This window comes from Pogona vitticeps, chromosome 3 (genome assembly GCF_051106095.1).
Source record: "Pogona vitticeps strain Pit_001003342236 chromosome 3, PviZW2.1, whole genome shotgun sequence".
Taxonomy (NCBI): Eukaryota; Metazoa; Chordata; class Lepidosauria; order Squamata; family Agamidae; genus Pogona; species Pogona vitticeps.
The window spans coordinates 191990523-192017343 of record NC_135785.1 but is presented as its reverse complement, the minus strand read 5'-3'; the positions used below and the strand labels follow the sequence as shown (position 1 = coordinate 192017343).

The following is a 26821-nucleotide window of genomic DNA, read 5'->3' as shown; positions in this document are numbered from 1 at the left end:
CTAGAGTAGGCCCTGTGAATCAGTTTAATCTATGGAGCACTTGACTCACAAAACTCCCTTCTGATTCAGTGGACTTACTTTAGATGCAATTTATTTCTGGCTTTCAGCCCAAAGAAATCAAAAGTTTGCTCTCTTTATTTCAATGTAGCATCATTTGTTTAAAACAGTAGTAAAAACTTCTTGTGTCCAAGGCCTTCGGTGATTGCAAAAATGATGATGCAAGCAGAGGTGGAAATAAATCTGATAAATCCTTTACAGGATAGGAATCTCATCTAACATAAATATAGACTAAAATTTTAATGAGTATGTTAGTGTGATGCAGTTGACAAAAATCTTATTAATGAATTGCAACAGGTTGAAAAGTTAATGTAAGCATTTGCTCAGCATAACTAAATGCTTTTTTGATATAGGAACGTATTTTTAAAATATATTATAATGTAAATAATAAGTAAAATATTTGTGAGATTGTTTCAAAAAGTTAATATGATGGTTAACACTTCTGTGAAACTTAAACTTGTTCTTCAAATCATCATAAGTACCAGATTGTCTCTTGTTTGAATGAAATTAGTGCTTTGAAGTAGGCATTCTCAACCTTTTTAAGGCCATAGCCGTGAAGACATGAAATAAATATTGTATAGGCTGAATCAGAATTGTATAAATTGCATAATAAACCTTATAAGGCAGCATGTGAAGAATTGTTTCCATTCTGTGGCACCCTTCAAATGTACCGGGGCCCCTAGTGGGGCCATAAGGCCCCTATTGAAAATGACTGCTTTAAAGAATAATATTTTTGCACCTTCATTGCAAAAGCTTGATTAGGTAGTCACTTTCAAAGTAGAAATGATGAAAGCAACATTCCCTCTCAGCTGCATGGCCGCACTGCCTCTGTACTGAGCACGTGCAACCAGTGTTGCAGCTCATTTGCTTCTGATCACGCCCAGAACTTTGTGTGGCCAGGGTGGGGTTTCTGCTCAGTGCTGGTGGAAAATTAAATGTAATTAAAGAGCAGCAATTTGCTTTTCTTTAGTTGCATTCAGTTTTCACCAGCACTGAGCAGAAGCCCTGCACCACATTCCCAAAAATCTGGCTGCAACTGGAACCAAATGGGCAGCAACAATGGCTGCAGGTGCTCAGCACCGATGCAGCACCATGTGGCCGCACAGTTTAGAAGGAATGTTGGATGAGAGTGTACTTAGTGTGTTTGTCTGCATCTTGTCTTTTTTCCATGAGTGAGCTGACCACTCCTATCTTCTGTAGTGCACACAAGATATTATTTAGCCTGAAAGCATGTTGCTTTATAGTACACAAACAAAATAGGGGCATAGCCCATAATAACCAGCAAGAGAGATATGAAAGATATGAAAGTAGAAAGCTACTTTCTTTCAAGTTGGAAAGAATGAAATAGGGTAGGAAATTCAAAGATTTAATTAGTTAATTAAAAAAGAATAGAGGACTCCAGCTTCACATTCAGAGATAGCACCAGCATGCATTATCTTCTTCATAATACAGAAATAATAAGGGGGGGGGACCCACTTGGTTACCAAGGTGGATCAAAGAGAGATCACAACTACATGGCAGCCAAGTGGGAATATTTTGTATCTGTGTGTATAAGGTGAATTCGTATACAAAATGATTAGACAACATATCTCTTTATCAGCATTTGCCTCTCATGAAACAAGTAGTCATAAAGGTGGCAATGAATATGAGTAGCACTACCATCACAAGGTGCCATGCGACATTCCTAAACAGCAACAAGTATTTATTGCTGCTAATAAATACCATGAGAAATAACAGAAACATCAAATTATCTTGTGGCACCTTAACTAAGAATAGACATGGGTACAAACCTCAGTTTGGAGTTTCGTCCCAGTTCATATGCGGTTCCTTCGCAGCCAGTGACCCACTCACCAGTCAGAGCACACTCTCCTCCTCTTCTGCTGTTTGACCAGCCCTGGGCAGGAGCATGTGTTTGTCCTGCCTCATTGTCTGAACAGGTAATAAATCAAGGAAGTGGGGGAGAGAAGCCCATTCTCCTGTTGGCAACTGGTCAGACAGCAACAGGAGGAGGATCCAGCCTGGGAGGTGAGGGAAGGGTTCATGCTCATCTCTAACTAACCAAAGGATCCTGAGGATTACACTTGGATAAAAATATTAAATGGTTCATTAAAATTACAAAAAAGACATAAAGAATTCAAAAAGGAGTTCCTACATTTCCAAAGTAAAGAAAAAGCAATAAGCAATGCATATCCAGATAAATAAATGAGCCACATGAAAGTATTCCCCAATAAAATAATAAAACTAACTAATTCTACCTAAAAATCATGACTTTCTTCTACTGGGTCTCTATGCCTAATCCACCAGCAGCAGATAGGGAGATGGATAACTAGCTTGACAAAAAGCAGACCCTAACTAGCCTCTTGCTAGATCAGACCTGGGCAAAGTGCGTCCCTCCAGATGTTGCTGAACTGCAAATCCCAACATTCCTCACTGTGTGGGCTAGGCCCAACTCTCCTCACTACTGGCTGTGTGGGCTAGGAATTATGAGAGTTGCAGTTCAGCAACATCTGGAGGGCCACATTTTGCCCACCCCTGTCTTAAATCCATGTTCCCACAACATGTTATCTAATCAGGTTCATGTCCTTTGTCCAGTAACTTCACCCTCAAAATGTAACTTCTCTCAGCCCCTTCCTTTCAGTTTTTATGACAATCTCTGCTGATAAGCAATTAAGAATGCAATGTGGTGTTTACAGCTCCTCATGGTATGTCCTTGAAGCAGCCTGGACCAGAGCAAAACAAATCATGTTCCTCATGTAGATAAAACACCACCTGGAGAAGTCTAGAGAAGGACAACATAACCCATCTGATTTCCTCACAGCCTGCAGTCTTTAAAAGGAAATGCTAAATAAAACGTGTTAGTCTTTAAGTTGCCACAAGACCTTTGGTTTTGCTGCAATAAGTTAATGAAACTGTCTCCAGAATTTGTTGCATAAAAAGCTTTATGCACTGAAAGGGAAACTGGTGATGATTTCAATACTAAAAACAGGCAAACACCAAACATTACTCTGTTAATCTTAATCCCAACTTCGATTACTTCTCCAGTCCATCCATCAGTGTTTAAGATGTAATTTGTATTATTGGATCAGGATTAGTCTCTTGCCATGGTGGGATGCTTGTTTTATACAGTATATAAAGAAACATAATGCTTGCATAAGCAGCTTTTCCTGATGTGTTGTTCACAGTATTGCTTCATTGGACATTGGAGGATAGCAATCTGCAGATAGCTTTCAGCATGGATCAGTTATAGATTGATACAGGTTAATATTTTTATGCTGTATTCACAACTACAAGGAAAATTAATAAAATCAGAATAAAAATGTGTGTGTATATGTGATGTAATTTTTCTCAGACTGATAAAAATGTCTCACTAAATTAAATTCAAAGGCTATTTTTAAAGATTTGTCATCGCAAGCAGAATGGATAAAAATAAATTATTTTTAAAATAAACTGATTTAAATTACAATTTAATTTTTAATTGATTTTTTAACATTTAAATCATAACAAATCTGGTGTTTTTTGTTTTGTTTTAAATCAGATCAAACCCACGCTGATCCCAAGGGCCATACACCATCAGGGATATGGCCAAAGTGGAAGAAGCATGGTGAAAATGACTCTCTTTTTTAAGGCTAAATGGTAATTTTTATATGTTAGAGTGAAAATTTTAATGTAAATTCTATTAATTTTTTCTTAGTTAAAAAAGAGGTTTTACTTTTTATTTTGTGATTTTCCAGTGGGTTTATTTTTTATTTTGTGATTCTCCAATGCCTACAGTCCATAATTAACAAGCTTGTTGAAGAAATAGAAATCAGTCCAGCGCAGATTTGGAAATCTCATTCCAAGAAGTAAATGTAGTGACAGATGACTTCCTTATTTAATTAACATTATCAAGGCAAAGAACAGCCATTTTAACAAAAAAAGAAAAAAGTGGCAAGCTGTCTTTAATAAGTAAGTTTAGATAAAGCTGTGGAAGTGACTGGGAAGCTCCTGGAGAACCATAAAAGCAGAAGTAGCAGTTGCAGTGGCACTTTTCTTGATTTTTTTCAACATTTAATGGGAGGGAGTCTTAGAAGTGCTGCACAAATGACTACATTGTGTCCATCCTTTCTTTAAAGGGAAATCCTAAAAAGAATATTAAAATGTAAGGTTTTAAAAGTAAAGTAAAATATGAATTTCTCATTATAAAATTGGCCTGTCAATTAGTTTTAATCCAGACATACCTTATGGAATAGGCAGGTAGACTTCAGGCTTCCAGGACTTACAAGACTCATAAAGTTTACCAACTAAAAGTCTCATGTTTTTTTCATTCAAGCTTTGTTAAGGTATTTTGTTTGATGCAGATATAGTAAAATAAAAAACTGCCAAGTGTGAAATGCTTCATGATCCCCTGAACATTGACTAGGAGAGTCTGAACTACTTTCTGCCCATCCTTGCCCTGTGATTTCACTACTATTTCCATGTGCTTATTATCAGGAAATTGTTTCTTTGGTTTGGTGGGCATATTAGAAGTGTGATTTACTGCATGTCTCCTGATATTTAGATAGAGATACACTGCTTCCAGACTTTCATGTTCAAAATATAAGACAGAAAAGTTACCAAAGAGCGCTGTTACCCACTAAGCTTGCTTGAATATTTTTTTCAAGGCTGGAAGGGGGGAGGCTTGTTTTGCTTTCTGGGCTTGAGTGTGGTACTGAATGAAATGGAGAACGTAATTATTTTAAGAAATAAGAAAACTAGCGGGCTAATATTTGTATGCATGAATATGTAGATGTATGATTACAGAATTGTATTTAAAGATGACTTTGTTTTACTGTCTTTGCATTTTAGAAGATGCCTAAAGCATCAGAAGACCATAACCACTGGGAAGCTTGTTGACTATTTCCTGGGAGTCTTGAGACGCAACATCCATCTGGCATGGCGCAAAGCAGCCAGCAGCTTGACATGCAGGTACTCCATGACCTCCGGCAGCGTTTCCCTGAGATTCCAGAAAGTGTGGTATCTCAGTGCATGCTCCAGGTAGGTGTTAAGAGAGACAATAATATTTTCTCTTAAAAAATAAAAATACAGTGGTGCCTCACACAACGATTGCTTCATACAACGATGAATTCACACAGTGATGGGTTTTTTTGAGGAATTTCCCCCATCGTTTAACGATGTTCTCTATGGGGGAATTTCACTTAACGATGTCCCTTTTTGCTCATTTAAAAGTGTCTTAAAATGTTTGAAACCTGTTTTAAATGCTTGGATTCCATAGTGCACCTTGTGAAACATGTGCAAACTTAATTTGGTTTTGTTCTGAGTCTTCATTAATTTTTGGTGATTTTTTAATTTTCCCCATTTAAATCAAGTGAATGGACAGTTCAATGCATTTAAATAGGGAAAACAAAAAATCACCAAAAATTAAGGACAACTCAGAACAACACCAAATTAAGTTTGCATTGGGTTCAGGAGGTGGGCTAACGATTGCAAGCATTTAAAACATGTTCCAAACATTGTAAGACACTTAAAAATGAGCGAAAAGGGACATCGGAAAGGACTTCAAAAGCACTGAAGCCGGCTTCAGTGCTTTTGACGCTCTTCCGTTTCCGCTCATTTTTAAGTGTCTTACAATGTTTGGAACATGTTTTAAATGCTTGCAATCGTTAGCCCACCTCCTGAACCCTATGCAAACTTAATTTGGTGTTGTTCTGAGTCGTCTTTAATTTTTGGTGATTTTTTTGAATTTTTTCTCATTGGAATACATTGAACTTTCCGTCCAATGCATTCCAATGAGAGAAAATTCAAAAAATCACCAAAAATTAAAGACGACTCAGAACAACACCAAATTAAGTTTGCATAGGGTTCAGGAGGTGGGCTAACGATTGCAAGCATTTAAAACCTGTTCCAAACATTGTAAGGCACTTTTAAATGAGCCAAAACGGACTTCGCAAACCATTGAAATGTATTGAGTCGGCTTCAATACATTCCAATGGAGGAAACATTGTTTCACTCAACGATGTTTCCTATGGGTTTTTTCACTTAAAGACGGCAATCCGTTCCAATTGGAACGGATTAACCGGTTTTCAATGCATTCCTATGGGAAATGGTGTTTCACCGAACGATGTTTCACACAACGTTGATTTTTTTGGAACCAATTAACATCGTTGTGTGAGGCACCACTGTAAACGGTCAATAGAGAAGCCAAAAAGATCAAAGGATTTTTTATTCTGAAAGATAAAAGCCTATTACCATGGTGGAAAAGGATGAGAATGAAAAGAAATATGTTGTAGAGTGAATATTCTAAGCTTTTGGTGTAACCACACATCTAACCATTTAAAATATTATGATCTGTGTCTATGCTACATGATAGTCTCAGCTACAAATAAACCAACTGAATCAGTTGTTATGTGGTAAGTCAGCAGTTATGTGGATTCCATTGTGTCGATGGAACTATTTCAGTTGAAACTGGCAATTGGATGTCATCTGGTTTTTTTTAAATTTTCTGTGGGTTTTATTTATTTATTTATTGTGAGTGGGAGTGGCGGCTTACGAACTCTATAGGCATTGATGAAAAAATGGCTGCTCCTGGAAGCTTCCAGGAACAGAAGTAGGCACCTTTTACACTTTTGTAATGAGAGGACTTTGTGGTGGCCTTGGAAACCTCAAAAATGCCCCCCACACTACCTGTGGATTGCAAGCCACATGGTGCCCCCTCATTTTAGATGAAGCACATGTGTTACAGTAGGTGCCATCTTAGAAGAAGCATCCCATTTATGATTACATTATCAGAATCCTTGAAATTCAAAGTAACGTTTAGATTCTCAGTGTGAACAGAACTTAATTAATTTCCAGATACTCAACTGCTTTGATCTCAGTTTGAACACAGCACTGATAAACAGAGAACTTTCAGATAATGTCAACAAAATATTATATTCATTAATGTCATATTTGTTCATGGAGTGTAAAAATAGACAATTGTAGAAGTAGTATGTGCCATCTAACCGACTACCCACTGTAAATTTGGAAGTGCTAATCAAGCAAGCAGTCATGTGATGGGCACATGATGGGCAGCTGAAAAAACATGGAAACCCCTTTCACAATTGTATTTATACAAATTGATTTTTGCAACACGATTCTTACAGTGCTTGCTTTGGTGGGAGGCACACATTTTTTTTAATTGATGCAGATTTTACTGATAGATGCTCTTGGATACCTCTCACACACTCCTGCTTTCTTTAACAATAAATAAGATTTGCATTTAAATTCAATTTATCAATAAAGACTCAGATTATATGTATATTCTACATAATTTGAAGTGTCTTATGAATAGGATTTTGAATAAGGAATATTGCCATTTTTTGTTATGGGCTATATGAATAATAATTACTTTATTTAAGTGTATGTTCTTCTGAAATCAATACTTGTAATGGAAAAAATGTGACAGTCTTGTTTCCTTTCTCTGATTGGTGAGCATCATTTAGAAGATATCATTCTCAGACAGAAAACTTTTTAAAAAGATGATCCCTGTGGTGATAGGTTTGTGCATTTTTTTTCCAAAATCATTGTTTTGTTTATCTGTAAATGTAACTAGCTGAGGTTCAGTGAGTGTTATAAGATTACTGCAGCTCTAAATGAAATATTACAAGTACTCGATCAGTCTAAGCTGTTTGGTATTTGACATGTATGTACATGGAGTTATAGCATCTACAACTCATTTGCTTACCTGAAAACTTAACATGTTTTTTGTTATTGCTAGAACAACAATAACCTCGATGCTTGTTGTCGAGTTCTTGCACAAGAAAGTAACAAATACCTGTACATGGAGTACCACAGCCCAGATGACACCCGAATGAACAGGAATCGCCTTCTGCATATTAACCTGGGTATCCATCCTCATACCTGTTATCATGGAGGGGATGGTGCTCAACTTAATGGTGGCCGTACACTGGTACATAGTTCAAGTGATGGACATATTGACCCCCAACAGACAGGAGGTAAACAGCTCATATGTTTAGTTCAAGAACCACATTCTGCTCCAGCTGTTGTGGCAGCTTCTCCCAGCTACAATCCATTTTTTATGAATGACCAGAATAGAAATGCAGCTACTCCTCCTCCACAACCACCTCAGCAACCTTCTTCCATACAACCTGGAATGAATACATCTGCTATGCAAGGCCCTCCTCCTCCTCCTACGTATATGCACATACCTCGGTACAGCACAAACCCTATAACTGTTACAGTTTCACAGAACCTCCCTTCTGGACAGTCTGTACCCAGAGCTTTACAAATTCTTCCTCCAATTCCAAGCAATCCTTATGGGAATCCTGGTTCTCTCTACATTAGGCAGACATCTCAAGGTTCTTCAGGACGACAGACCCCTACTCAGAGTACACAGTGGCATTCGTCACCACAAGGTCCAATTCCACATTATAGTCCACATCCACTACCTATCTACCCACACCAACCAAACTATCAACCTTCTCAGTATTCTCCAAAACAGCCCCAGATTCCTCAGTCACCTTTTCGATCACCACCTGCTTCTCAATGTCCTTCTCCTTTTGGCTCGCCTCAGCATCAAGTTCAGCCTACTCAAGTAGGCCATCAGAGTTCCCTTGTGTTTATGCCTCCTAGTCCTTCAACTGTGCTACCCCATTCATATCAACAAACACCCCAGACGTATCAAAAGCCAGGTGGACACTCTGTATCTTATCTCCCATATGGTGGACCTAGTTTATCTAAAGGCTCCATGAACAAGATAGAAATTACTGTTGAGCCTCCACAAAGACCTGGGACTGCAGTTAATAGAAGTCCTTCACCAATAAGTAGCCAACCATCCCAACGGAACCAGCACCCGCTGTATGCACCTGGCACTACTCCATCAGGTTCTCCTTCTAGAAGTATGTCAGGTCAACCCAAACCTCCTTACAGTGTTAATCCTGTATATATAACATATACGCAACCAACTGGACCGGCAGGTGTGCTCACACAGTCCCCACGAGTGATGGTATCTCAGCCAAATCCAGCAGTTTTTAAAATCACAGTAGGCCGAGCACCAGCTGAGAACCTTTTAAATTTAGTGGACCAAGAGGAACGTTCTGCAGCACCAGAACCTATACAGCCCATTTCTGTTGTACCAGGATCTGGAGGTGAAAGAGGAAGCCATAAGTATCAGAGGAGTTCCAGTTCTGGATCAGATGACTATGCTTATACTCAAGGTAAACTGATTGTACTTCAGTAATTCTCAGTTGTTAAGACAATTTAAATTGCAGTGTATCCTAAAGGGTTGTTTTGGTGAGCTACAACGGGTATTTAAAATTCATAAGGAAAGACTGTACTGATTAAGTGATTAATATTGATTAATTAGTTGTGGATGCACATTATTTTCTCCCATAAGATGTAAAGAGCATGCAGTTTATCATCACTCATTTCAGTCTTTTCAGTACCAAAGAAAGCAGCAGCTAACACAATGGTGTTATGACTGTTATGTCAGTATGTCGCATGATATTGTCTTGTGTTGACACAATAGCTGAAGTCCTCTTGTGCAGTTATGTAAACGACATAACTTTTAAACATGCATTGCTGCAAGTTAAGAAACCTCTGTAGACATTATCTGTTGCACCTCAGTTGTGAAATATGCCGCTGATAATGTCTAAGGAGGTTTCTCAGTTTATGGCAATTTTCTTCTAAATGTTATACTGTTTACATAGCTGCAGAACAGAATTTCAGCCAATAAGTTGCATTTTTACTGTTAGTGGAGAAGAAGTAATTCTGGTTACCATACAGTGCATTATATAAAGGACAGAAATGAAGAGTAGGTGGGACTTGATAGGACCGATAACTTGACTGAATGCCATTTTGATGTCTCCAAATGTGATTGTTGTCAGCATAAATAGTGAAGCTCTTGTAATTGACTCTGAATTTCATAAGAGTAGCATCAGTTATTTGCTTGGATATTGTGTGTTATTGAGGCTCTGTGACTACAACTTGTATAATGTCGAAAAAAATTGTTAAATCTTTTGAATGGAAAACATTGGCCCATTTTTAAAAAGGGAAGAACTAATCTGGTATTAAATAAATAGCTTTGACTGGATAGCTGCAGGAGTTAAGTATCTGACTGTGAAGCCAGAGGTCGAGAGTTCACTTCCCCACTGTGCTTCCCAGAAGAGCTACCCTGTGTGGCCTGCCCAATCTCAGGATGACCCCAGAAGAAGGGAATGGTAAATCACTTCTGTGTACTATATACCTAGAAAACCCTGAGAAGAGTCGCCATAAGTCAGATTGATATAATGACATATTGTTATTGTCCTATTGCTTTGATTTTATTTATTTATTTTATTTATGTACCGTCCATCTCTGGGCGGTTTACAACAACTAGACAGAAAAAATAAAATAACAAAGTAAGATGACATCAATAAATTAAAAGTGCAAACCAAAATACCATAAACACAGTGAAAGACGTGGTGAGATACAGTACAATACATTACATTAATATAATTTAATAATATAAAAACATGGCGATATGTTGAATCTTCCGTTATCCTGTTACTTTATTTAAATAGTTATGTTTCTCATATGCATGTCATATATTAGAATGCATCTTAGGAATCTGACACGTTAGTAAAACCACACAAGAGTTGCCTTATTAAAGTAGGACATTGAGAAATAAAAATAAGAAAAATAAATCTATTAAATACATTTATTTAAAATTTCTGAATGGATGATAACCTTTATTTTTCCAGCTTGCACAGAAAAACTGTTGGAACTAATATTTGCTTTCTACCAAACAGGAAGCAAATTTCTTAACAATGTACTTAAACTGGAAATCACAAGGATCATACCTCAGTTATTGAGGAACCACTTAATTTGCCTCCAGAAGGCCTGTGATATTTTCAGTAAAATGACCACATTGAAAGGGATATAAAGGATTTCTGGTTGTGACTGACTTCCAACACTTGTAGGCCTCAGTAAATATAATGTTTGCAGTGCAAACAAGTTAAAAGTAAATAAAAGTGGCATTAATATATGCTATATAAAGTTTAGTTTGGAGAATAAAAATTAAATCAAATTTTAAACATTAGGTTAAAAGGCTTAGAAAACAGTAAGATGACTAATTGGTCCTAAAAGATAATAAAACACCTGAAGAGCTTTTGGCGAGCTTTTTCTATAGCCAGAGTGTACCGAAGGGGCCTTCAGCTAGTATCAATCCAACCTGCCTCACTTGGTGGGGCACTTGGGGATGGGTCTGTTGAGATTATTGCACGCTGACAGTGCAGTAAGCACAGGAAGTGGCGAGTCTTGCAGTCTTGAACTAAGTTTAATACTGCTCTAGATATATTTCTGCATGGTTTTGGCAACATTACTATGTCTTGCAGTCTCAGGACAATTTGCAGATGTTTTAAACATAATGTGGTGTATTCATACATATGGGTCGTCGTCGTCATTTAGTCGTGTCTGACTCTTCGTGACCCCATGGACCAGAGCACGCCAGGCCCTCCTATCTTCCACTGCCTCCCGGAGTTGTGTCAATTTCATGTTGGTTGCTTCGCAGACACTGTCCAGCCATCTCAACCTCTGTCATCCCCTTCTCCTCTTGCCGTCACACTTTCCTAACATCAAGGTCTTTTCCAAGAAGTCTTCTCTTCTCATGAGATGGCCAGAGTACTGGAGCCTCAGCTTCAGGATCTGTCCTTCCAGTGAGCACTCAGGGTTGATTTCCTTTAGAATTGATAGGTTTGTTCTCCTTGCAGTCCAGGGGACTCTCAAGAGCCTCCTTCACCACCACAATTCAAAGGCATCAATTCTTTGGCAGTCTGCTTTCTTTATGGTCCAATACATATGGGTAGTTCACTGTAATAATTAAATGTTTTTTATCTGCAATGCTAAGTCCAGCTAAGAAGTCTCAGATGGTTCAACAGCAAAACATTTTCGCAGGAACTTTTGAAATATTGCTGTCAGGTAGGCAGGTTGATGATACTAGGACAGATGGCATTTGACATAAATGCAAATGTTTCATATGTTTTCTATAATAAGCAAGAGGAGCTACAAGTGATAATATAATGTCGCTGGAAATGTCTGAGCAACAAAACACTGTTAAATGCAAGGTGAGTTAGTTGGCTTAGTTTCTGCTGAAATCAATAGGACTCAAATCATTATTACGTAAGTTACTCCATTAATTTCAATGGAAGCACTAACCTCCATTCTAGTGGTCAGGGACAATGGGAGGTGCAAAACAGCAACATGGAGGGCCACCAACTTCCCATATGTCTCAACAACTGATGCATGGGCAGACTATGTATTTTCTGACTCTGGGGATGTGCAGGACTGTGCATAATATATCATCGTTTAGTCGTTTCCGACTCTTCGTGACTCCATGGACCAGAGCATGCCAGGCCCTCCTATCTTCCACTGCCTCCCGGAGTTGTGTCAATTTCATTCTGGTAGCTTTGATGACATTGTCCAACCATCTCATCCTCTGTCGTCCCCTTCTCCTCTTGCCTTCACACTTTCCTAACATCAAGGTCTTTTCCAAGGAGTCTTCTCTTCTCATGAGATGGCCAAAGTATTGGAGCCTCAGCTTCAGGATCTGTCCTTCCAGTGAGCACTCAGGGTTGATTTCCTTTAGAATTGATAGGTTTGATCTCCTTGCAGTCCAGGGGACTCTCAAGAGCCTCCTCCAGCACCACAATTCAAAGGCATCAGTTCTTCAGCGGTCTGCTTTCTTTATGGTCCAGCTCTCACTTCCATACATCACTACAGGGAAAACCATAGCTTTGACTATGCGGACTTTTGTTGGCAAGGTGATGTCTCTGCTTTTTAGGATGCTGTCAACGTTTGTCATCACTTTCCTCCCAAGAAGCAGGCGTCTTTTAATTTCGTGGCTGCTGTCTCCATCTGCAGTGATTATGGAGCCCAAGAAAGTAAAATCTGTCACTGTCTCCATATCTTCCCCTTTTATTTGCCAGGAGGTGATGGGACCAGTGGCCATGATCTTAGTTTTTTTGATGTTGAGTTTCAGACCGTTTTTTGCACTCTCCTCTTTCACCCTCATTACTAGGTTCCTTAATTCCTCCTCACTTTCTGCCATCAGAGTGGTATCATCTGCATATCAGAGGTTGTTGATATTTCTTCTGGCAGTCTTAATTCCGGCTTGGGATTCCTCCAGTCCAGCCTTTTGCATGATGTATTCTGCATATAAGTTGAATAAGCAGGGGGACAATATACAGCCTTGTCGTACTCCTTTCCCAATTTTGAACCAAGCATAGTATATACTAAATGTAAATTGAAATGCAATTTGAATTTTTGCAGCATGTATTCCTCTTACGCCTCTTTGCTTTTTTTGGGGGGGGGAGGTTTGCATACATTACTGTAATGCTAGTTGCCTATCTTATTTTATTCCCACTAGTTATGGATTAAGGCAGGGATTTCAACAGTAATTATTATGGACAATTGTGTGTGTGTGTGTGGTGTGTTTGTGTGTGTGTTAGAAAGACTTAAAATGTGTATTGTAATTCACAGTGAGACGTGCTTCTGAGTAAACATGAGTAGGACTAGAAATTTTCTTTTCTGCCACGAGATTCTTTGGAAGCTGAATTCTCCAGCGAATACACTTACGGTGCCTTTATTTTGCATTCTCCCCCACTCTTGGTTCAGTATTTCCATGGTTCAGTATAATTTTTATACACAGGAGCCTTTGGTTCTACTCACATATTCCAGATACTTTTAACCAAAAAGAAGTTGAATTGTGCTCTTACCCTTCTCTGTGCACTTGTTAACACTAACATGCAAAGTGAACTGGTTTGTATAGTACCTACTTTGCTACTCTGTCCCTTTCCACAAGATGTAATATATTTTATTAGTGAATCATCAGCATATATTAACTTTGGCATCTTCCACCTGATGGGAGCCAGTCCAGATGATGGAGAGGGAGAGGCAGGCAAATGTGATAACCATGTGAACCCCCTTCACATGGTTATCTACTATCTTCCTTCAAAAGATTAAGGAGGATAACAGGCATCTATTTCTATTTCAGCTGGAATCATCTCTTTCTGTTCATGTATAGAAGCAGGGAGTTGGACTTGGTGGCTTTGTAGGCCCCTTCCAATTTCTCTTTTCTATGATTCTGTTATTCTATGATCTACTGCTAGCAGCCTTATGGAAAAAGATACTGATGGGACTTTAGTTGCTACACTTATTTTTATTTAAAGTATTACAAATTTGTTCTCGAAGGCTTTCATGGTCAGGATCTGATTGTGGTTCTGGGTTTTCCGGGCTGTTTGGCCATGTATCATTAAAACAAATATTACAAATTTGTTTTATTAATATTATTTGTAAGTTACCTTGAAAGAGCTGTGTCAAAGGCAGCACCAACTTAGTCCTATTGCTAGTAGTAATAGTAGCCATTCACACTAAAGTCTTTTGAAAGGAAATAAAGTGCAGTGTGGTGTTATGCCACTCCATTCACTGGACTTCTTTAAATATGTTCACCTTGTATTTAAGTAGCACAAAATTCAGAACACTTCAGCATCAGATTGGATGGGATAGTCAAGAATGTCAACACTGACAGACTCCCATGTTGCAGCTGTGCTTGAACTACACAATTTCTCCTGCACTTCCCTCACCAGATTGTCAGGAGGTGAAACAGATTGCTGTCCGCTGCGTCTGATCTGTCAAGGAGTTGAGTGCTGTCCATTTGGCTAGCAGCCCATTGTCTAGTTTCCCCCTAAAGGCAGCTAATGTGATGCTACGAACAGCAAAAACAGCACTCTGCATTTCTAGTACAGCAAAAGTGTTGCTTGTCTCTTTTGAACAGCAAACTGCATTAGTGAAGCCAGATGAAAAAAGCAGGATGGGCATGTCTTCAGAAAATTCTCACGAAAAGTCTGTCTTGCTCTTTTTCATGCAGTTTGTTTCTCTGCATATCGAGTACTTCTCTCCCTAGCAATTACGAGCTATTTTGTTTGAAAGTTCTCTTAATTTTTTCTACAGGAAGAAAAGACAAGTTGTGAAGAAATCGAATAAATAAATATAAATAAAGAAAGTCCTGTAACACCAAAGGAGTAGCTCTAAAATGCAATATTAAGGGGTTGAACAAGGAGGAGTGAATCTTTTTATGTGAAACTTCTGTTAACTAATCTGTCCTACTGCAAGCCTAGTCTCTTGGAGTTCATTAATTTTAACTTTGAGCGGTTTTATAGTCTACAGATAAAAGCTACTTTTTGAAAAGGGCAAAAGCATCTTTTAAATGCATTTGCTGTTGTAATACATTTAATTGTATCAAGTGACTTTAGTAATCAGAAGTTGGAGAGAATATTTTGTGTTCTACTGTCTTGTGCCTTCTGTCTTGCCAGTGCACTGTTGAAATAATTAGGTTGCCATTTCATCCTGAGAAGCTTTCTCCTTGTACAGGTGCCTTTTTATTTTTGAGTGGACAAAGAACAAAAAAAAGAAGCAGTGGCCAGAAATGGTAATATCTTCAAGTTACTGTCTAAAATAATGATGTTTATGGTGGAAGAATTTTACGTCTGCAGTTAATAGTTCCATTGGCATGAAGCATCTCTTCTACACTGCATGTTTATGGTCACTTTCTGTTCTTAAAAGGGTCACTTGTGTACATATATACTGAAAATACAAGATGGGTTCTCATTTTTGTGTATGGCACTGACTTTCTTCCCTATAATATACTAGCCTTGCTGTTACACCAACGTGCAAGGATGGAGAGGCTAGCAAAGGAACTGAAGCTTGAAAATGAGGAGCTGGAGAAACTTAAAAGTGAAGTGAATGGCATGGAACATGATCTCATGCAAAGGCGACTGAGAAGAGTGAGTTGTACAACCTCTATCCCAACAGTAAGTAGGTAGGGTTTTGTTTTAAAAATGATAGTTATATTAGAATCTTGTTTTTCTCTTCTTGAGAGAAAGATTTGCATAGAGGCCAGAATCCTCCTGGATTTGCACAGTGAAAGTAGATATTTGTACAAGTGCACTACCTAAGTTGTTGTTTGATTGTTATGGTCCTCTGCTGCCTCAGGTCAAGGAAACAGAAGTGAATCTAATTAGATCCCAGATGGCAAGCCAGGAAGGAAGAACTATGCAATTGCCCTTCTGTGTTTAATTTTACTGAGTAGGACTCTGGCTATCAGATTTTAATGGAAGACTTGCATATCAAAATTTATATCTAGCTGTACTGCATACTGCATAATAAGGTTCAACTTACCAGTCCCCTTCATCAACTCAATGTTGTTCCATGCTCTTCCTCATGCCAGATAGTGTGATGTTGCATACTGTATTGTCATCACCTGGAAATAAGGAACTCTGATTCTAAAATGCTTTCAAAGACCAAGACAGTAAAAGAGACTTTGTTGTTCTAGTAAATGAATTGTTGTGGTTTAGAAGAAAGAAAGAAAGAAAGAAAGATGGAAGGGAGATGTCATTAGATTTAAATTTTACAAGCCTACTGTCTGCAGTGAGGTTTTCAGGATCATGTCTTTCAATATTGTCGTACTTCATGTTTTGCTGACTTGATTGCTGTTTTCTGATAAGGAATATTTGTTTCTTAAACAGATTTCAGAAACTAAATGTTGCTTTGGGTTTGAGCAATAGATGCAGGATGAATTATTTGAAAACAATGGTTTTCTTCAAGAGCTTTATGCAGGTGCCTACGAGCAGGCTAATTATTTATAATTTAAAGCACATCTACACTACTCTGGTTCAAAACATGTTTAACTATCTTGGTATGTATCCTGAAGAGCCTGAGAACTGTACTACTTAGATGGCGTTAAAGCTCCCTTTTCTGATCTCTTGAGTCTGAAAGATGGTTAGATTTTAAATCAAAATTATTAAAGGTAAAGGTTCCCTTTGACATTTAGTCCAGTCGTGTCCGACTCTAGGGGGCGGTGCTCATCCCTGTTTCCAAGCCATAGAACCAGTGTTTGTCCATAGACAGTTTCCATGGTCACATGGCCAGTGCCAGTTAGGCATGGAGTGCTGTTATCTTCCCACCGTGGTAGTACCTATTTATCTACTTGCATTTGCATGCTTTCAAACTGCTAGGGTGGCAGGAGCTGGGAGAAGTGACGGGAGCTCACTTTGTTGTGTGGAATCCATCTTACAACTGCTGGTCTTCTGACCTTGCAGCATAGAGGCTTCTGTGGTTTAACCCACAGTGCCATCACATCCCTTTAAAATTATTTAAACTAGCAGTTAAATCCTGATTTGAAGTAGGTTTCTCACTTGTAAATTATACTTTTCTCAGAGAAAAAATGTTGCCGTTATAATAATGAAAATATTGATTTTTAGTTTAATAAAACTGTTGTCATTGAGCCCACATACTATGTAATTGCATCTGCCTAGAGGTAAGAGTTAGTGATAGTGGAATTAATGGATTTACATTTCATTTCATTTATTTGTGTGCATACTTTAACCAAGATAGTTATGCTGACTTTCCTTCCATTTGCTATTTTTGGTTCTCTTTCCTAGCCTGAGGAAATGACCAGATTGAGAAGCATGAACAGGCAGCTCCAGATAAATGTTGACTGTACACAGAAAGAAATTGACCTTCTTCAATCTAGAGGTATGTAGTTTTTGATACATTTCTTTATCATCATGTACTTTTTTGGAACTGTATTTATTGGTGAGCCTGATGGATGGCTCCTGGGCCAGAATACTGAAATAGCCATACTCTCACACAACGTGGCTGGGATTAAGATGAGCTACAACTTTATTGGTTACAGCTATCAGATGTCTGTGGTGCTAGCATAGAGGATAGATCCTGTATTAGCCATATTAGTCAGCATCTGATGCCAATCATGGGGACAGACTTGGGGTTAATCACATGGGCATAAGCCACTGAATGGTCCTGTCAGTCCTTAAGGAGGTAGAAAGTATGTAACAGCCCCTGTATTGGGCATGCATGGAGTCTTTTCACCCTGTAAAGGGACAACTTGAGGAGTCCCACAGCTATGGGGTCCTCACTCTCCTATCTGGATCTGCCTTCACGCTTCAGAACCACCACTAACAAAAGTTGGAACAAAATTAGCTACAAGTGTAATCCAAGCCAATCAGAACAATCTAACCAATTAAGCCAGTTGAACCAATCAAATGATAACTAAAGGTCTTTGAAGGAGGGGTGGGGAGAGAGAAAGGTCGAAAACAAATTGGCTTCTACGTACTGTGCAGAACAGCGCCTTATATCCTTCCAGGTCCTCTGGGAACTGGTTCTCCCGTCCCAGCCAATCCTACTGGCCAATTTATATTCAGCTTGGGAAAAGACTACATAGCACAAAGGTCCTTGAGAAGCAGGAAACTACCCTAAAATAGCACCTTCAGTGTTTCCCAATCCCAAAGCTACTGCCACCAAAAAGCACAGTCCTTTTGGGTATGTCTGTGACTGGGGTATGCAAATGTAAGTGATTTCTTACATATTAGTGACCTGTACTATCATTGGAATAGAATAAAAGCTAGATAACTCTGTTTTCTTTCAATTTTGCTTATGAAAGGAAGGGCAGAAGTTGTTGTTGTTGTTGTTTTTTAAAGACAGATTTGTAAAAACTTCTTCTGACAGTATTCCAGAGAACTGAATTTTGATCTTAATTTAGGTTATCAAAGTACCAGAGATTCTTCACTGTAAACGAAACAAACTCTAAAACATGGAGACATCATATTAGGACAGTACAGAGTAAGACTTGTGAAAAAAGTATGGACTACCATTGTCTCTCTTTCTGAAAGCATGCAGCTTTAACTAAAGTTAGGATCTTCTGGATCTTCTTTATTGGCTTAATTGTTCTAAAGGAGGCATGCTTTTCTGATTCATATTAATAGGGAATTTTGACCCGAAAGCCACAAGCAATTTTTATGACCATATAGAGCCTGGTCCTGTTGTGCCACCAAAGCCATGGAAAAAAGGTGAGTCTCCAGAAAAATTTCAAGATTTAGTATTTAATATATTTGCACTGATTAATTTTTATGTTAGAAAGGCGAATTTCATTGTACTGTTTATCTCATGACGTTTACCACGTGGTGCCTGCTTGTTTCCCCAAACAAAGGGCTCCAGCTATGTCATCCCACCAGCAGATACCAATCTCTCTTTTCCTCACTGCCACCAGTGGATTTCCTTTATCCACAATATATACAGAACTTTAGTCAGACACTTGCCTGGTTACTGTCAACAGAACTTATTTATTGAAGTGTATCAAATTTAATCAGAATCACAGATGTTCTTTATTCAGTGCATACAATCAAATCATTAAAATGTCATATATCTTGCAACATAACCAGTCAAGACCTGCTCTATCTATTTATCTTGACCAGCTTATCTCTAATAGCATCTGTTCTCACTATCTCCCTATCTCTCTCTCTTTCCCTGCAAGTTCTATAACTCTCCCCTTCATCTCCTGCCAAACCTTCTTATATCTACTGACTCCGCCCCTCTATTCCTCTCATAGGCTCATGCAAATGAGATCCTGAATATGAGTGACAGGAGTGATGTGGGGCAACTGTCAATTGCCTTGTTGCCAAAGTTGCTTTTGGTACAGCTTCAAGCTTATATTTACTTATAAATACACCCTTCATAATCCAAGTTATATGCTTTGTACATGATAAGACTTTCTTTTTGCCTCTGTGCACGTAAGCAACAACATGTCCTTTAGGCGTTAACTGAGTTCCTTTATTAGTGACAGAATTTTTTTATTTTTGTCCTTATCCTCTTCTCCAATAGCTAATAAATTGTCCTGTGAGCTGAGAGTCTCATCTTTCAGCACTGTTTCTTGTATCATTGTAGATTGTCTCATCATTGGCTTTTTTTAGAGACAGGTAATCAGAAGTTATTTACTTTTGCCTTCTTCAACAAAATACCTAATGAAAGTTAGTGTGAAGATTACTGCCACTATCTAGGAATGACATTCTGCCAGTATTATCTGTCTCCACTGGTGCTGTGTAGTAGCTGTGTTTCAAGGATTTTTCTATTCCCATTATCATCGGAACTCTCAGTTATTTTCTGCTAATGGGAACATTAATTCCTGAAGAGGATGGATGCCCTGATATTTCAGTTTTGACTGTTTCATGTTGTGTGACCCTTCTTAGAGTCTAGACCTTTAATAGTGTCTGTCTTTTTGATGGTGTTGTTCTTAACTTCCCTGACATATACCCTCTCAGCTCTTTAAATGCTGATGTTGTATAGTTTATCCTTCTAGAAGACATAGTATATCCATGCATACTTTCCTACACATTCAGTTTCTTAGTACTGTAAAAGCACTAGCTAATGGGGAAGAAACTGTTCTAGGTATTTTGTGAAGAAATTACGAATAAATACTAGTTTTGGATTTTAACCCATACATTAGTATACTTGTTTGTTGGCTTGCTACTGATTCAACCATCAAATATATCTGGCAGATAAAATACGATCTGCCATGATCATGAAAAGTTTAAACTTAAAATGTATTTTAAAAATACAATTCATATAATAGCACTATGTTGTGTATTGTTGCCCTTATTAGAAACAAAAATAAAATATAATGCCAAAAATAGAACCTGTTTAGAAAAATATAGAAATCTCAACCTTCTGCTATGATATCATCGGTATTATGATTCATGATTTTTGTACATTTAAAAATATAGATTTTAAAAGAAAATCATTCTCTGTAGACCGTCAGAGCAACTCCAAGCAAGCTTTGCGATCACAACCAAGAGATGAAGACTTTGAAGGATCACCATGGAATTGTGACAGCTGTACATTTTTGAATCACCCAGCACTGAATCGCTGTGAACAGTGTGAAATGCCGCGGTATGCTTGAATCCATACTGCTTGGATTAAAAATGGGCTCTCAAGCATACAACCACAGAAGGAAATGGGGGGTGCCTTGCAGTCGATCTAGCAAGCATTTGGCAGCCAATCATTTTCATATTATAAGGGAGATACTCCTGCTGCTCATACTGCGCTAGTTTGAGGAAAATACTCTTATCCCTCAGTGTGAGCAAGGCTGAAAGGATATCACAAATCCAAAATGGATTCCCTCTGAGAAGAATGTATACAGGAAAGCAGGTGATTGCTGCTGTTCTAGCCCTTGTAATTACATTTGCTGGGTAGTAGCCGTTATATATATTTTTATAAGCATTGAACTGTTAACATTGTGTGAAGTGTTACAGGTATCCAGACAAACTGTGAAGAACCAGAGCTGATAATCTGGCCACAGCAAGCTGGGAAAGAGAGGCTCCCTGTGCTTCCAGATTGTAAACTACTGAAAAAGAACGGGGTGGGTGGGTGGGGGAATCATAGAGCAAAAAAGGGTATTCTTAAATGCTGCTTTTTTTCAGGGTAATTTAAGTCCACACAATTGCTGTGTTGAAGTTGCGAATCATGGTGAGGAGGGAGAAGTACTGTATGAGCCTTATTTATAGAGTACAATCAGAGGTGATTTTACAATCCCTTTTGCTTGTACAGCACTCACCAAGTCTTGTTAACACTGGTAATTAACTAATTATACCATATTACAGAAGAAGAAAATAGTGCTGCATGCTTTTATTAGGCCTTTGTGTTTTGAAGCTAAAAAGTATGCTTTTTATAAACAATGTTCCCTTAAAATTGTGTGTGATGACAGTAGAGCGGATATATGCCAAATGCAGAACTGTTCCAAACTACCTTTGGAAGACTTGAGCTCAGCCATCATTATATATGAGAAATGTTTGCACCCTGCTCCTTAGGCCTTTCAGCTTCCAATTATGTGAAGAATTCATGATGTTTACAGCACAGAAGGTACTTGTGCCCCCATTCTGATTTAGCTGAAAACTAGTAATCGATGTTAGCTCTTCAATAAAGGTTTATTTGCACATTGTCAATAAACCAGCCTGTATTAACTAATATGAGTGGTGGATCTTGAAATGTTGCACACTGCGTTTCTTGTTCAATTTGATCAGTTAATGGACACAAATACAAAAAAAGTAGAATTGTACAGGTACGTTTATGGATCTAATATAAAAAGTTGTTTGATTTGAGTGCTTTAAGTTGCTGAAATAAAGCACTCTTTGTGAAGGTTTCTTGATTTAGGATTTCAGTTATTATGAAATAAAGTTATGCAAGAACAGTCAGGGTGTTTCTTCCCCCTGGGACACCATGTATAATTTCTTACACGTTCAAATTTTGTTACCCCACATTTTTTGCAATGTTTGTATACAGGAGTGTTTCACATTTTCCTTGCCCACATGTTTCTTTTATTGATTGGTATGTGAGATTATACGAATTTGCCATCCCAAGTGGAATTTATCTCATGTGATACTGAAGTATAACTTCATCCATTAAAATTCCACAGAAGCTGTTTAACATGAAATAGCACAAACCACAGTGAAATTAAAGAAATTGGTATTGAGAGATTTTCTGATTTGTATGCTGTTACAAATATGACCTATGAATGTCTGAAGGAAATTTTAAGCATTCTGTTGCCCCAAGTAAAAGTCAAATTACACAATTCCTCCGTTTTGAAAAATTGGGGGGGATAGAGAGAAATTAGTACTTTAGATAAATTATTTTGCTTTTTAGATATCATTAGTCCCATGTCCTCACACTCATATATTAATACTTTTGCCTTTTTTGAACATAAGTTCCTTTTTGGCACTTATTTGTACAGCACTGCAGTGAAATTATAGTAATCAAGCAAACAGCAGAAGTACCATGTTTGAAAGATGACCAGAAGAGTTTTGGTTGGTAAGAGATGAGTTAGAACTACTGCATGCATCCTATTCGTTCAGGGTACAGTCTGTCTTTTTAGTGTGTGCTCTCTGGAGTCAAAATGCCCATCATGTCTTTGATCTGTGCACAGGTGGCTTTCCTGTTCTGTTTTTCCAAGTAAGGAATGCTCTGCATATATGGATTGCCCCATTGAGCATAGTCAGGAATGTTCAAATACATGCACCACAATACTGTGTAGTCTTATACATGGATCATTGTTGTGAAGATCCACTTCCTTTTGTCCACAGTTACTAGAGTAGAAGATAAAATCATTTGCTTTTGATGGTGAAGATGGGTGCAAGTGATCATATTGATTCAAAGAAGGGAAAACCACTTTAATCAGTTACTGTCTCTTATTGATTGTGCAAAAAAACTTGTACATGTTTACCTGTAAATACCTTTCATGCTCTAATGCTGATGATAGCAACAAAATTAAATCTAATTTGTAAGTTATATATGAATGTTAAATATCACTTTGTTTTTGGAAGCCACTTAGAAATATGGGACTCCATTCAGTGTGGATTTATGGTTTATGCCATAGAAAATGTTCATTACATTAAAAATGTCATTAATATTCCACCCCTTTATATTGCTTGATATAAAAATGCACTGCAACATATACAACTTTGGAATGTGCACATCTCAATGGTGGAATTTTTGAGGCCATCATGAATTTTTAAAATGCACTACTTTTTAATATCTGATCTTTCCCTTTCCCGTAGTAATCAAGCAACATATTTGGATGCTCTCCAAAATACTTCTGTTTATAAATGCCTGTTTTATATTTAACTGCTATTAATGTTTTTCTTTCACATATAAAATACAATAGCCCCTCCAAGTTTTAATCAGTAGCATAGAAATGGAAAGTCAGATTATAGCAAACCAAAATTAAACCCTGTACTTGGATGTATGATTGAACTATCACGCTAGCTTGTGTGTCTAGGAAGGGAGGGGCCAAGAAAGTAAAAGAAAATGTCTGTGAAATAGATCAAATTGAGAAGTGTGTTTGTGCATTTGTGATATGTATTTTTCCTCATGGCAGATATATGAGGCAAGTATAATTTTCAAAGAGCTGGTCTCAAGTCATGTTTTCTCTCAGTTACTGTATTTTCCAGTTAAGAATCTTCATTTTCCCCTCTTCCTTGATTGTAAACATCTTTAAAATTACTTGGATTTACATATTTTGAAATTAGAGAAATGTTAGACATGCTTTTAAACAGAACAGAAGGTTAAATAAATTGTAACCTTGAGTTGCCAAGTCTTTCATAAAAGGAAAAAAAACAGTGTTGCCAGGTGTAACCATACAGCATGGTATGGTATAGCCAGATGGGATCTCAGTTCCTCTGTTACCTGCCCAGATGCTTTGAGAGAGATGAAAATGTACGCATAAATAAATGCACATTATAGCCAACACTACTTTTGTGTGCTGTATCTGTTTTCCAAACAACTATTCAAAGCTGCCATGTGTGTGAAGTAAATCTCTCTGTTTCTGTTGGTAATGGGAAGGCTTCCTGGCTAGAATCCACTTGAAGAATTGCACCACTGTAAGTCCATTGTCATAAATGTCAACATTGACTTGACACTAGTTAAGAAATTGGTGTATTTGCATACCGAGTCACACAACTGGTATGCAACCCCAAATGTCTACCTTGACTTCTTAATGGGAAGCAATTCACCACTGAGATTTATGCCAATTGAATTAAGTACCGGTAATAGGATTCTGGTCTTTGTTTTTAAGCAAAGGTGTGAAGGTAATGCAAGAATACGGCATTTAAACATATTCAAGACCTTTTAACAGCCTTTTTTAAAAAGTATGTTATTTAAGTTATAAAAAAAACCCAGTGTATATGATCTATACTCTAATTTTTGTACTGTTGAAATACTATTTTTCATTATATAACAAATCCATGATCTTTCTCGATCCTCTAAATAGAGTGTTTCTTACAGTCTAAATCTCTGTATATTCTGAATGAAACTTACTGTGAGATTACATATGTAAAAGCATTAAGAGTCTATGCATACATGGTACATCCACATTGCCTATACTGAGAGCAGCAGCCTAAAGCAATCCCAATAAACTAAGAAATGTAACTTCCTGCATTTTTAAATTTTTATATGTAGTAAGGAATCCTAAATATTTATTAATTTGTCATCTCAAATGTTTAATTTACTGCTCTGTTGAATGTTTAAAAACATATACATCAAGTCCAGTTTCTTTTTTGATAACTACTTTATTAAATTTCATCTTGCAAGGAAAAATATATTGCCCTTATAGTTTTCCAGTGAATCTTTGCCACTAAAACAAAGATAAGTTGTAGTATCTTTGCACAAATGGCAGCTTGACATTTTTGAAGATTAGATGTTTTCAGATTATGGTGTTAGGGGATGTAGAAATTTATGTATCTACACCTAATGTAAGCATGTACAGTTGCGCCTCGCTTTACGATTGCCCCGCATTACAATGAAACCGCATTACGATGATCTTTTTGCGATCGCAAAATGATGGTCTAAATGGTTTTTTTTCGCATTGCGATGATCGGTTCCCTGCTTCGGGAACTGATTCTTCGCAAAACGATTTTAAAACAGCTGATCGGCGGTTTCAAAATGGCCGCTAGGTAAACAAAATGGCTCCCCGCTGTTTTCTGGGACGGATTCCTTGCAAGACAGGCAGCAAAAATGGCTGCCCTATGAAGGAGCTTCGCTGGACGGTAAGTTTTGACCCCATTGGAATGCATTGAAGGGGTTTCAATGTGTTTCAATTTTTTTTTTGTTTTTGTTTTACGATGTTTTTGCTTAACAGCGATTTTCCTGGAACGGATTATCGCCATTAAGCGAGGCACCACTGTATTACAGTAATTCACACCCAGTCCTATTTAGCTGTCCAAAAGGCACCTGTATCTTCTTGGATTATCTAAATAAGCAATTTAGGTGACTTTTTAAAAAAGCACCCTATCTTTTCATAACCATATTACACTTTTGCTACATGGGATTCAGACTTTCACATTTCAGTCATGAGCTTCAACTTACCAAGAACCAGTTTTCTCTTTGAGTTCGTGTAGAGATGACACTGGCTATCTCTTCAACATGAGCTGAGATGAGGAGGAGCTTTTAGATCCTTCAGCAGTTTTCACCAGCCATCCTCCCATGCATGGTTTCTTGTAAAATATTAGCTGAAACCTGGCATATTTTATCAATCATATGAGATGTAAAATGCAAGATTTACTTTGAGAACCTGTACCTCCATTTTTCACAGGAGTAATGTAACTTGGACAATCTTACATTACTTTGTTATTCTATGTAATGCATGTCACCAACAAACCAAGATTTGCAAACCTGCCGGTGAGGGCAGCATCCTTTCTTAAAACTCTTTCTGAGCTATCCCAACACTGTGATGTTGCAGTTGTTGGAAAGGTTATTTGTGATGCAGTCCATGAGGCTGGTATTTGAAAAAGGCATGTTGGTAGCTTTTAAGTGTTTATACAGATGGGCAGATGTTTTTGGATTGCAACTCTCACACACAGCCATTGTTGACTATGGTGCTGCCTAGGGCTTATGTTGGCCAAAAGCATTTGGAGGGCTACAGCTGCCTGTCTTGGCTGAAAGTAATGCATATGGAGTTCTTTTGATCGTGGCCTGTATTTCTGTGGACCCCAGATATTTGGTAGCAGCTCCATTCCCCCCCCCTTTGGGGAAGTATTGTGAGTCAAATATGGCATTAGTCATATTGTGTATGTGGGCTTTAACATCTTCCTTTCCCTTAGATTTTGTTTGTTTTTTTGTTTTTTGCTAGCAGGAAAGAAGAACAAACTTATGTCTCTATATTGTTTGATTGCTACCACTGGCTACTTCAAACAGAACATCTTATGCACAGATGCTCATTTCTGATCACACAGGGAAAAAGCTGTTTCTGTAGTTGTTGCTGTATTTTCACTTAATAGTCACAATCCACAATTCATGACAGCCATATCTCTTCACATCTTGTTCGCGCAATCCATTCTCAACACTGAGGTAAAATACCTTTGAGCCAATTGTCTAGATGGTGGTTGTATCCTGTTATAACTTCATTCTATTCACA

The 26821-nt window shown here is 37.8% G+C and overlaps 1 protein-coding gene across 9 annotated transcripts in view; it reads left to right on the top strand.

Annotated features, from left to right (window-relative positions):
- The window catches only part of TAB3 (TGF-beta activated kinase 1 (MAP3K7) binding protein 3), a 28437-nt gene extending 7167 nt beyond the window's left edge, over nucleotides 1–21270 (top strand). For 2 of the 9 annotated variants that reach the window (XM_078390465.1, XM_078390466.1), the window contains exons 2-9: nucleotides 3240–3314; nucleotides 3593–3690; nucleotides 4882–5070; nucleotides 7790–9248; nucleotides 15718–15878; nucleotides 17508–17601; nucleotides 18849–18932; nucleotides 20643–21270. In XM_078390465.1, the coding sequence (XP_078246591.1) occupies nucleotides 4969–5070; nucleotides 7790–9248; nucleotides 15718–15878; nucleotides 17508–17601; nucleotides 18849–18932; nucleotides 20643–20818 (2076 nt within the window). In that variant the 5' untranslated portion in view covers nucleotides 3240–3314; nucleotides 3593–3690; nucleotides 4882–4968 and the 3' untranslated portion in view covers nucleotides 20819–21270. The remainder of the gene's footprint in view (nucleotides 1–3239; nucleotides 3315–3592; nucleotides 3691–4881; nucleotides 5071–7789; nucleotides 9249–15717; nucleotides 15879–17507; nucleotides 17602–18848; nucleotides 18933–20642) is intronic. The other 7 variants (XM_020791002.3, XM_078390467.1, XM_072994260.2 and 4 more) reach the window with 6 other exon arrangements.
- Nucleotides 21271–26821: the final 5551 nt, after the last annotated feature.